The 12,358-nt window shown below is 38.5% G+C and overlaps 1 protein-coding gene across 2 annotated transcripts in view; it reads left to right on the forward strand.

The window, feature by feature from the left end:
- The first annotated feature begins 18 nt into the window (after window positions 1–18).
- The window catches only part of BMS1 (BMS1 ribosome biogenesis factor), a 43,253-nt gene continuing 30,913 nt past the window's right edge, over window positions 19–12,358 (forward strand). Inside the window, exons 1-8 of one of the 2 annotated variants that reach the window (XM_036084685.2) lie at window positions 19–96; window positions 1,654–1,863; window positions 2,848–3,038; window positions 5,099–5,178; window positions 8,133–8,321; window positions 8,965–9,107; window positions 9,850–9,971; window positions 10,289–10,482. In XM_036084685.2, the coding sequence (XP_035940578.1) occupies window positions 1,688–1,863; window positions 2,848–3,038; window positions 5,099–5,178; window positions 8,133–8,321; window positions 8,965–9,107; window positions 9,850–9,971; window positions 10,289–10,482 (1,095 nt within the window). In that variant the 5' untranslated portion in view covers window positions 19–96; window positions 1,654–1,687. Of the gene's footprint in view, window positions 97–1,648; window positions 1,864–2,847; window positions 3,039–5,098; window positions 5,179–8,132; window positions 8,322–8,964; window positions 9,108–9,849; window positions 9,972–10,288; window positions 10,483–12,358 lie in introns of both variants that reach the window. The other variant, XM_078077403.1, reaches the window with a different exon arrangement.

Consider the following 12,358-nt stretch of genomic DNA (forward strand, 5'->3'; position numbering starts at 1 on the left):
CCTTGTTTCCTGCCGGCCCGTAGAGTCCGCGCGTAGGGTGCGTTTCCGTTTCCGGCGCTGTCCATGCGGGCCTGAGAAGTAGCAGTTGTGAACCCGGTAACGGCCGCGGGGTAGGGGAGGCGGCGGTGGTGGGCACCCGGGGACTGGGGCTCTGAGAGTTTTGCGAGTCGTGCTTGGCAAAGTCGGCCAGGACAGTCTTTGCCCCTGAAGAGCGCCTGAGGCGCTGGACCGGTCACACATAGTGCGTGCCGGAGTCTTGCTCCGAGGTCCTTGGGATGGCTGAATGAATTCGTGCGGAGAGCCCGAACCGGGTGGGGAGGTGGCAGGGAGAAGAGAGAGGTCGTTCCTTGGCGGGATAATCCTAGCAGGTGACTCAGACCTGGGCCACATCTGTTGATTCCATGTTGTGCTTTTCCCATCCCTCTCCCCGCCCCCCAAGAGAGGGAGAAAAGTGTCAGTACAAGTTTGGGAACAAAATGTAGTAGAGAAGAAAAATAACGTCCTGAAATCACATAGCTATTTAGTTTCAAAGCGTTCCCTAGAACTCGGCTCTCCTAACTCCTGGCTGGTGTTTCCTGACATTATGCTGGTGTATGTGGACTTCTATTGGCGCTCGTGTGTGTCCGTGGGCAGTCTCTGACTGATCTCCTAAGTGCAGCCTTCTCATGTGGCCCTTTACTGCATGGCATGAAAGATACTAGTTTGGATTTCCTTCGCTAGTCGGATCACAGCTGTAGTCCTCTCTTGGCAAAATGCCTAGTACATCATAGGCAGGCACAAATATTTACTGAACTGAAATTAATTCAGTAACTTAACTGAGTGAAGTGACCTTTTTTTCCTTTTTTCTTAGTTTCTTTTTCTTTTTTAATTAGCCAAGTGCTCAGATTGTATACAGCCTGGTTTCCTAAAAAACCTCACTAATTCAGTGTTTCTCAATTTATGGGCCATGAATTCCTAGGACGCTCAGAAATCTTTGTAAGGGTTTCTGCAAATACATGTGGTCTCCAGGCATCATCCACAATCAACCATATCTCACACATCTAGATGTTACTATTTTTTTAAATGCATATAAATGATTATTGTAATTTAAAAGTTTTACAGAATCAACAGGTACTAAAAGTAACACATGTTATCATGTTGGAGGATTATTAAAATGCTTTAATTTGTTAAAATGTCTTAAAGATGGTTTAAGTTTGGAAACCACTTCATTAGTCCAACTGATATTTTGGGCTGAGCAGTCCAGTATGGTAACTACTAGTCACATATGGCTATTTAAATTTAGAATGGAATTAATTAAAATTATATTCAATTTCAGTTTCTCAGTTTCACTGGGTCCATTTTAAGTTCTCAGAAGCCACATGTGGTAAGTGGCCACTGTGTTGAAAAGTATAGGTATAGAGTATTTCCATTATTGCAGAAATAGTGCTGATATAGACACTTAAGATGAATAAAAAGTAACATAAGCAGAAGGAACTAGCAAATCTAATTTATAGCATAACAGAGAAATGAAATTGGGAATAGTATTAAGCAATTTCTATCCTTGTTGCAGGAATACCTTATCTCTTCATAAAGAAATAAATGAAATTTGCTGTTTTTCCTTGGGTGTTTTCTGGATTGTAAAATGTTTCCCATATCCCTGCCTTATCAATGTAGGTTAGAGTTACCTGTGAATTGGCAAAAAGCCACTATGGAGACTAAGGACCAGAAGAAACACAGAAAGAAAAACAGTGGGCCCAAAGCTGAGAAGAAAAAGAAACGGCATCTGCAGGATCTCCAACTTGGAGACGAGGAAGATGCCCGGAAGAGAAACCCCAAAGCTTTTGCAGTCCAGTCTGCTGTGCGGATGGCTCGATCCTTTCACAGGTATGTTTAGCTGGAGTCTAGTTATTCATTCCATTTGTTCTTTTTAAACAGTAGGAGCCTCCCCAGATGTTTGGATTCATGAGTCTTTAACAGCTTTGAAGGACATGAAGATGCATGCCATATTCCTTTTACTAAAATGTGAGCCTAGGTGACTCAGTTGGTTAAGCGTCCAATTCTTGATCTCTGCTCAGGTCTTGATCTTGGGGTTGTGAGTTCAAGCCCTGCGTTGGATCCATGCTGGGCATGGACCCTACATTAAAAAAATAAAAAAATAAAATGTGAGCAAGTAGTCTTTCCTGTGGAAGCTGCCTTGCCTCCAGTATCTGCCCACTGATTGGCTTTTTTTGCCCAAGAGAAAAGCTTAAGAGTTTTTCTTTATAGAATTTCTTTGTTTGTGGGGCTCTTAGGTGGCTCTGTCGGTTAAGCATCTGACTCTTTATGTGAGTTCAAGCCCCATGTTGGACCCCACACTGCGCCTGGAGCCTTCTAGAAAGAAAGAAAGAAAGAATTTGTAAAATTTAAACAGTTTCTATGGTAATAGGTGTGCTTGTGTTTTTTTCTGGATATGTTTCATATAATATGTAGTAATAAATAGCTTTATTTAATGCATTCTTATTATATGCCAGCCATTGTACTTTAAACATTATTGAATTAAATTCTAATAGGAGAGCCAAAGTTAACTCCACAGGTCCTGCTGTTATTCATTATGATACACTGCCTGCATGTTTATCTTTTTTTTTTTAAACTAGTACAGTCAGCTAATAAAGCAATCAGATTTAAGGTGTGTATAGTTTTCAATACTCTGTACTGTTGAAGTCAATCTGTTATATGTTTACTAAAGTGGTTATTTGGATTGGGTCTAGAAGTTAACAAGTTAATAGTATCCATATTGTCTGTTCTGCTCTCTTTAAAATCTTTACTTATAAGGATGATGCCTTTTATATTTTGAAAGTGGATTTAATTTTTCTTTCTTTTTACAAATAGGACTCAAGATTTGAAGACAAAAAAGCATCACATTCCAGTGGTTGATCGAACTCCATTAGAGCCCCCACCAATAGTGGTGGTGGTGATGGGGCCTCCAAAAGTTGGAAAGAGCACTTTGATCCAGTGCCTCATTCGGAACTTCACCAGGCAGAAGCTGACAGAGATCAGAGGCCCTGTAACGATCGTGTCAGGTAGGAGGGTGCTACCCCAGGCGGATAGGGCATATGTCGTCTGAGGGATAGGCATGTCTTTGTTGAACATTCTGTTGGACTGGTAAATGTTAAAGTAATGTTCTCACTTCATATTACCTCTCTTGTACTAAATTGGCTATAGCTTCAAAAAAGGATAGATTCCCTGATATAATAATGATGTAGATGTATACCTAATTCTGACTGCTATATGGATTTGCCAGGTGTGTTCTCTGAGAGGTTTGGCAGGCCTGGGCAGCCTGGGTTGTTCATGGTGACAACCTTCATTTAACAGGGAGTGAGTATCTGCCGTGTGTCAGGCATACCTGCTTGCCCTCGTGAAGCCACATTGTTAGGAAAGTGAGGGAGATTTCCTCTCTTTTTCTGTGAGAAGTTGTCTGGTCTGGAAGATGGTGACCTTTCTGTTTGAGGGAAGATGAGATAAATTCCCAAATGGCAATGAAAGAATCTGAAATTTCTTTCCCTTTTTTTCTTTTTTTTTTTTAAAAGATTTTATTTTTAAGTAATCTCTCCACCCAACGTGGGGCTTGAACTCACAACCCCAAGATCAAGAGTTGCATGCTTTGGGCGCCTGGGTGGCTCAGTTGTTAAGTGTCTGCCTTCAGCTCGGGTCATGATCTCAGGGTCCTGGGATTGAGTCCCACATCGGGCTCCTTGCTTGGCAGGAAGCCTGCTTCTCCCTCTCCCTCTGCTGCTCCCCCTGCTTGTGCTCTCTCTCTCTCTCTCAAATAAATAAATAAAATCTTTAAAAAAAAAAAAAAAGGTACATGCTCTACTGAGCCCCTGAAATTTCTTATTATAGCAATAATATAGCTGGATTGAGGCTTTTCTTTCTTCCTTTTTTTTTAAATTTTATTTTAAGATTTATTTATTTATTTTAGGGAGAGAGCACACAAGAGCAAGTGGGGACAGGGGCAGAGGGAGAGAATATTTCAAGCACATTCCCCACTGAGCATGGAGCCCGGAGCCCCATGCAAGGCTCCATCTCAGGAACTGGAGATCATGACCTGAGCCAAAACCAAGAGCCAGATGCTTAACCAACTGAGCCACCCAGGTGCCCCAAAGCTTTTTCTTTATCATAAAGGCATTCCTGTCATTTTGACAGATTTCTTATTAATTTTTCTTTTTTTAAAGTAAACTCTTACCCCCATTGTGGGGCTTGAACTCCTGGCTTGGAGATCAAGAGTCGCATGCTCCACTGACCGAGATAGCCAAGCACCCCACTTTTATGTATGTATGTATGTATGTATGTATTTATTCTTCTATGTATGTATGTATTTATGTGTGTATGTATGTATGTATTTATGTATTTATTTATTGATTGATTGTAAACTCTACCCTAACGTGGGGCTTGAGCTCAACTTTAAGATCAAGAGTCACAGACTGATTCCTTTTAACTTAAGTTAGAAGTAATGACTGTTCCATGAAGATTCTCTTGCATTATGTTTGAGGATGTTTTTAGCTACAGTGGGAATGTGGGGAACTTTGATAAAGATAGAAGTGTTGGCCTGCTGCTGAACAGCAGGATCATGGTCATCGTGAAGCTTGCTTGTCTGCCCATTCCAGGCAGAATTTTACGTGTTTGGGCACTTTATTCATGTGGGTAAACTTCTGACATTATTTTAAAATTAGGGAACCTAGCAAAAAAACCAAGGTGGAATTTATTTTATCAGTTTTCTCCTATAAAAATGAACTTCTGGCATACTTGTGTAAGGGTATATGGTGCTTTACTGGATAGAATTTAAAATGGTAATTCGAGTAAATGGATATTTTTTTTTTAAAGTAAAATTTGGGGGTTGTGCCTGGGTGGCACAGTCAATTAAACATCCGACTCTTGATTTAGGCTCAGGTCATGATCTCAGGGTCATGAGATCGGGCCCTGTGTGGGGCTCCGAACTCGGCGCAAAGTCTGCTTGAGATTTTCTCTCTCTCTCTTTCCCTCTCCCTCTGCTCCTCCCCCTACTAGCATGCTCTCTCTTTCTCTAAAATAAATAAATAAAATCTTTAAAAAAAAAATGAAATTGTTGTCTTTTCACTTACAGGTAAAAAGCGCAGACTCACCATTATTGAATGTGGGTGTGACATTAACATGATGATTGATCTGGCCAAAGTGGCAGATTTGGTAAGTCAGTGGGGGCAGTGTGAATTTCTGATGAGGACTTAACAGCAGTGTGGTATATTATTTATCTCATGTTGAAGGAAAGAAAGGCTTATGATTATTAAAGGAATGGTGAATATAATCAGGGATACCATAGATGTGTTTGAATTGATGATTATGATAATACTGTTATAATAAGAATGGAATATGCACAGTGAAATGTCTCAAATCTACAAGCGAATTACAGAAAAACCTTTAACATAGTTAATTAAGATATACATACAGACAGACATACAGACATACAAATATATAAGTAGTGAGACCATTTCTTGAATCCTTACTAGGCACTGTGCTAACAGCTTTCTAGAAATTTAGTTCATCAAATCCCCCAGTATGCCTTAGAGGTAAGTAGGTATTATCTCCAGTTTACATAGGATGAAATTGAGTCCCTAGAAGTTAAGTAGTTTCTGAGTATAGGAACTCTGCTCTTGGTGGTGCCAGAAACTCCAGTTCTTAATGATTATGACAAAATAAGTTCATGAATTGCCTTTGAGAAGTTGTCAGAGTTTATAATAGAAAATCTAGACAGTACACAACATATGGAAATTGTGCAACTTTGATTGCATTTAATGGTAATGTTCATTAATTACATTTTAAGTTAACAAAAATAAATCTAAGAAAAAAATAAAGCCATATTGATTAGGAAGAGTGGGGTAACAGAGGCCGTTTTTTGTTTGTTTTTTTGTTTCAACAATTTCTGGAAAGCTGTTTGGTGACATGAGCTACAGATTTTAACCTTTGGCCCACGAAGTGTCCTAAAATATAAAATAAAAGGTAATTTAATGTAGATGTTATAGCTGTGCCATTCTAATATCAGAAAACTAAATGCCATTCAAATTTTGAACATGTAATGCTATACTATTAATAAAAATAAGTGTGTCATTGTCAACATAAAATAGTATAAACTAATTAAATCTCGTGTTTTGAAATGATTACAGTAGTTTAGCATATGAGTCATTGGTTCCTTTTTTATGTAAAATATACCAAGTCCCTAATTTTAAAAGCATAGACATATTAAGAAAGATGTCTTTCATATACATCTTTTTAAGACTTAAAAAGGAACCCATGCATTTGGTAAAATATTCAAACTGTATTATAGAGTACAATGCGTGTTTTCTCTTTCCTGCTATGACCCCTAGTCTCTCAGTTTCCCTCAAAGCAATATTCTAGATATGTATATAAATTCATATGCAACCCTTTTAAAGCATACACTATTTATTATACATTCTGTTCTGTACTTTGCTTTTTTTTTTCACTCAGTATGTCTTAAAAGTATATAAGTACTATAGCTCAACCTCGTTCTTTTTAAGTATTCTGTTGCATGTACCATAATTTTTTAACTTGTTTAAAAATGTTGATTGCTCTGCTCTGGGTTGTCATAAAGCCTCCTAAGTCACAGCAAAGGCATGTACATACATGAATTTGTGTGTCTTTGCACGTGTGTGCTTTGAAGGAATAATACAGGCTTCATTTATCTTTAGTTGACAAGATTGTCAGCTAAGGGGCTGTTGCTACCTATTCTTCTGTTCCTACAATGAATTGCTTGGCCCGTGGCACTCTATGGTGTCAAATGGGATATAGGGCTATTCCACTTCAGCCGCTCACCTTCAACCTGTTCAGGGGCGTGGAAGAACTCTGCTGCCAGCTTGGCCTGTGGTCTACAGTGGCTGCTGTACTTTCTTGCAGTGCTCAGTGGCCCACCGTCATGTATTTTGTGGTTTAGGATTATGAATGTTCCTTAGTTTAACCAAAGATAAGTGTTTCTGATTCTGTTTCTGTGTGTGTGTGTGTGTGTGTTTCAATTAGCTACAGAAAGATGAGAACAGAGATGTCTTTAATATATTAAAACTAGAAGTATCCAGTAGTGAACTCTGAAATTATTTTACATGTTTGAAGAGTCAAAAATCTTAAAAATTGGTCTTATATGCTTATATTTTCTTATAGATTAGCATTCCTTTCAATTCTAAACTGATAGCTTTTTTTTTTTTTTTAGTTTCTGAGCAAATGCATGTTATAAATTAGCATAAGATAGAGCTTTCCTACTATATACCAGCAAAAAACTTTTTTTTTTTTCCCTGTGAGAAGACTGAAACAAAAATGTTTAGTTTTCTTACATTTTTGGTATTTTTCACTGATTACCACTTCATCCCATTTTTTGGATGTCAGAGATCTGTTGCTTGGTTTTCTTGTTAGAGACCTGTTATTTGGCCTAAAAATACCTTACAAAAATTTTTATTTCTTGAAGTGAGAACTTTCCAGGTGAGGGCCAAATTAGACCCAACTTTTTCTGAGTTACTTCTTTTTTTTTTTTTTTTTTTAAAGATTTTATTCATTTTTTTTGTCAGAGAGAGAGAGCACAAGCGAGGGGAGCGGCAGGCAGAGCAGGTAGAGGGAGAAGCAGGCTCCCTGCCAAGCAAGGAGCCCGATGCGGGACCCGATCCCAGGACCCTGGGATCATGACCTGAGCCGAAGGCAGACGCCCAACCGACTGAGCCACCCAGGCGTCCCTGAGTTATTTCTAATACATCCAAATTCTTGAAGTGGAAATTTATATTGTGGTGGATATTGTCTCATGGTTGCCTTTTAGAGAAAGTCAAAGGGTGGCATTTTCTCTGTCACGATGATCCCTAAGTAATCATTTGATTTAGTCCAGATTAGGAGTTGGCAAACTTTTTCTGTAAAGGGCCAGATGGTAAATATCTTAAGCTTTGCGGGTCATAGTTTCTTTTGCCACTGCTTAACTTTGTTGTTGTAGTGCAAACACAGGTGTAGACAATACATAAATAAATTAATATGGCTGTGTTCTAGTAAAACTTTAGTTATAAAACAGGTCATGGGTCAGATTTGGCCCATGGACTATAGTTTGTTTATGGTCTCTTTTGAGTAGCTTCCTTGAGTAATTGTGTTTTCTGTTTTAGGTTTTGATGCTTATAGATGCCAGCTTTGGGTTTGAAATGGAAACATTTGAGTTTCTAAACATCTGTCAAGTACATGGCTTTCCCAAAATTATGGGCGTTCTCACTCACTTAGATTCCTTCAAGCATAATAAACAACTGAAGAAGACAAAGAAGCGATTAAAACACAGGTTCTGGACAGAAGTCTACCCGGTAGGAAGAGAATTAATTATTGAATACTAACACTATAATCTTTAAAAAAAATAGGTTGAGTAGGAGAGATTAATAAGCATCCCTTCAGGATTCACCTTTGGAATTTCTTTTATATATCTGTTCATAGTCCCTGCAGTATTTCCTCAAAATAGTCTGTATTTCAGAACTCTTGGTGTGTCTCATTTGTCTCTGTAGCCGCCCCCAGCACCAGGCAATACCTGTTTCTAAATGTTTTAGATTTGTGATTTTTTAATAGAGTTTGTCTGAAGTTTCTCGTAGTTACAGGACCAGGAGCTATAGCACACACGTACTGCCAGTCCACTCTCCCCTGCATACTGCTGTGGCCCATTGGTCATAGAAGTTTTTCTGTGCCCAAGGAGCCTCACTGTCCTCCCTGTGCAGTACTCTAGACAGATGCCACTGCTTGACTGGAGAGCAATCTTGAAGCTAAATGTATTTGCAGTTCTGCCTCTACTAAGCCCTAACAAGAGTACTGAAAGAAGGCAGAGAAGTTTGGGAAGCACTGATAAGTGGTTTTCTAGAAGTCTCCCTTAGGATTGCTTCTTATTTAGAGGTCTTTATTTTGATATAGTATTGACAAGAATTTAATTGAAATTTAATGTTTTGCTTTTTTAATGTTTAGGGTGCCAAGCTGTTCTACCTTTCTGGAATGGTACATGGAGAATATCAAAACCAAGAAATTCACAATCTGGGCCGTTTTATTACAGTTATGAAGTTTAGGCCTCTTACATGGCAAACTTCTCATCCTTATATCCTAGCAGACAGGTAAAAAGTACATGTAAAGTTTTTCTTTCTGGCCTGTATATTTCAAAGCTACAAAGGTCAGAAAAAGAACAGTAATAGAGCTTATTTTGTTCTTATTTTTGAATAATGAGGGAGAAATGTAGTTGGTGGAAAATATCTCCTTTTTTTGTATCATTACCTAAAGATGCTGTGACTTCAGGAGTAAAGTATGAAATGTTTAGAAAAAATGTGAGGATTTTGAAGCACTTAAGGCTACACGATAGGTCCTATCCTGCTTTTTCAACCTTAATCTTCAGTGATAACTGTCTTTGGACCATGGTGCTCTAGTCACCCAGATGTGCCCTTGTCCTTTCTTTTCTTTATGTTTTTTCCATATTCTTTTCTCAGCCTGGAATCCCTTTCTCTACTTGCCAGAATCCAGGACACACCAAAAAACCCAGATCAAAGCTTAATCTTCTTCCATAAAGGGTTTTTCTGGATATGTTTTCATCTCTTCCTTAACCCCAGGTGCACGTTATTTCCCATTTCTGGTATTTTACTCACAGAATGTATATTACGTAGAGCCTAAGAGCAGTGCAATCATGTGTTTGCTTCTTTTCCTTTGGGAGATGGTGAACTACACTTCCTTATTTCTGTATTTCCTATAATTTTCTAAACAACGTGTTTAGTGAACTAGTGAATTTGATCAGTCTTTGACACGTGAAGGGAGGTACAAAAACTTTGACATTTATTTCTGCCTTACGATTGGGTTTTATTTTTCTAGGATGGAAGATTTGACAAACCCAGAAGATATTCGAACAAATATCAAGTGTGACCGAAAGGTGTCTCTTTATGGATATTTAAGAGGAGCACACTTGAAAAATAAAAGCCAAATTCACATGCCAGGTATCCTTTTGTTGTAAAATTTACCAAATTTGTAGAACCCTTGGGATGAGTTACTTCATTTCTCAGGAAAAATGAAAAATGGCCAAATAAGATAGAGCCACAATGCCAGAAGTTTTAAGACTAACTGAGCTCTTCCTCAGCTAGCAAAGGTGTTGAGTTGACCAAATCCCCTCTGTTCTGATGACATTGGTTAGCTAGAGAGGCAGAGTGCCATGACAAACGATATCCTTGTGGTTGAAGCCTTCCAACTGTGGGCTGTTTTTGTTGACAGTTGATACACTTATAGCTGAAGCCATCTTCCTCTATCTGTCTTCCAGGTGTAGGAGATTTTGCTGTGAGTGATGTCAGTTTCCTCCCGGACCCCTGTGCCCTTCCTGAACAACAAAAGAAGCGCTGCTTAAATGAGAAGGAGAAGTTGGTTTATGCACCTCTCTCTGGAGTTGGTGGTGTCCTATACGACAAAGATGCTGTCTATGTCGATCTTGGTGGCAGCCATGGCTTCCAAGAATCGGTAAGAGGAAAGTGACAGGAAGTAATGTAGTCAGCTTTTATATACTGAAGCTTTTTATCTTTATTTGTAGTTATGGTAAAAGCTACAATGTATATTGTAAATATACAGAATACTTAATTGCACTAAGCAGAAAGTAAAATACATGTTCTCCATTCTGTTGCCAAGACACACAGGGGAAGGGGCGCCTGGGTGGCTCAGTCGTTAAGCGTCTGCCTTCAGCTCACGTCATGATCCCAGGGTCCTGGAATTGAGTCCCACATCGGGCTCCCTGCTTGGCGGGAAGCCTGCTTCTCCCTCTCCCACTCCCCCTGCTTGTGTTCCCTCTCTTGCTGTCTCTCTCTCTGTTGAAAAATAAATAAAATCTTTAAAAAAAATAAAAAATAAAAAGACACACAGGGGATCCTAGGTCTTCTAGTGTGAACATTGCAAGCAGTTTGGTGCTTGTACTTCCTGTCTTTCCTTATACAAGCATACCTCATTTTATTGTGCTTCGCTTTATTGCATTTCACCAATATTGCCTTTTTTACAAATTGAAGTTCGTGGCAACCCTATATTGAACAAGTCTATCGGTGCCTTTTTTCCAACAGCATTTGCTCACTTTGTGTCTGTGTCACATTATGTTAATTCTCACAATATTTCAAATGTTTTCATTATTATTATATTTGTTATAGTATCTGTCATAAGTGATTATCACTGAAAGCTCAAATAATGATTAGCATTTTTAGCAATAAAGTATTTTTTAATTAAGGTATGTACATATTTTTTAGACATAATGCTATTGCACACTTAATAGACTACAGTATAGTATAAACATAACTTTTATATGCATTGGGAAACCAAAAAATTTCATTTGACTTGCTTCGTTGTGGTGTTTTAGAACTGAACCCACAATATCTCTGAAGTATGCCTATACAGTATCTGTGTTTTCTAGCTCTCTTTGCTTTCTCTTTTTATTTTTCTCTCTAAACATATGCATATTTATCTAAATTATATTATGTATAATTAGAGGATTACATATTACATGTAAATACCATGTATTTGTATACATATAGATGGTCTTTGTGTGTCTGTGAGAGAGAGAGAGAGAAGTAATATTTATTTTATTTTTTTTAAAGATTTTATTTATTTATTTGAAAGGGAGAGAGGGCTAGAGAGAGAACACGAGAGAGAGAGCATAAGCAGTGGGGAGGGGCAGAGGGAGAAGCAGGCCTCCCCTGCAAGCAGGGAGCCTGATACAGGGCTCGATACCAGGACCCCAGGATCATGTCCTGAGCTGAAGGTAGATTAACTGACTGAGCCATCCAGGCGCCCCATAATATTTCTTATATGGGCTCCAACTTTAAATGCTCTTGCAACTTTTGGGGGGCACCTAAGAATACATGATTCCATTTTTCCCTGTTAGTATTTGTAGAGCTGCTTTGGTCTTTTTTACAGCTGTGTGGTATTTCGTTGTCTGGATAAATTTTATTTATTGAACCAACCCTTGGAAATCTGTGGGGAGGTCACCCCTAGCTTCCCCTGGTTTGAACATTGCTGCAGTTAGCACTCTCAAGCATGCAGTTTTGGTCACTGGGAGGGATCTTTCTATGCAGTAAATTCCTTGAAGTGAAAATTTTGAATCAAAGGCAGCAGAATTTTTTTTAAATGAACCCCAGATTTTCATTTTGTTTATTCTGCAATGGAATTTTATTGGGCAAACTAAACGTTTTGTGTAGCATTGGCACTTAAGGTTTTTCTAGCTAAGTATTTAGGTTATCAGGTTGTATACTCCATGAACTTTGGAAAAGTTTAATGAAGACAGAGGTCAATTTTTAGACTAAGATTTTTTTTTTTTTTTTTGAGGCAATAAGAAATGTTTTCAGAAACTATGTTATGT

The sequence above is a fragment of the Halichoerus grypus genome, chromosome 7 (assembly GCF_964656455.1).
Source record: "Halichoerus grypus chromosome 7, mHalGry1.hap1.1, whole genome shotgun sequence".
NCBI classification, from domain to species: Eukaryota; Metazoa; Chordata; class Mammalia; order Carnivora; family Phocidae; genus Halichoerus; species Halichoerus grypus.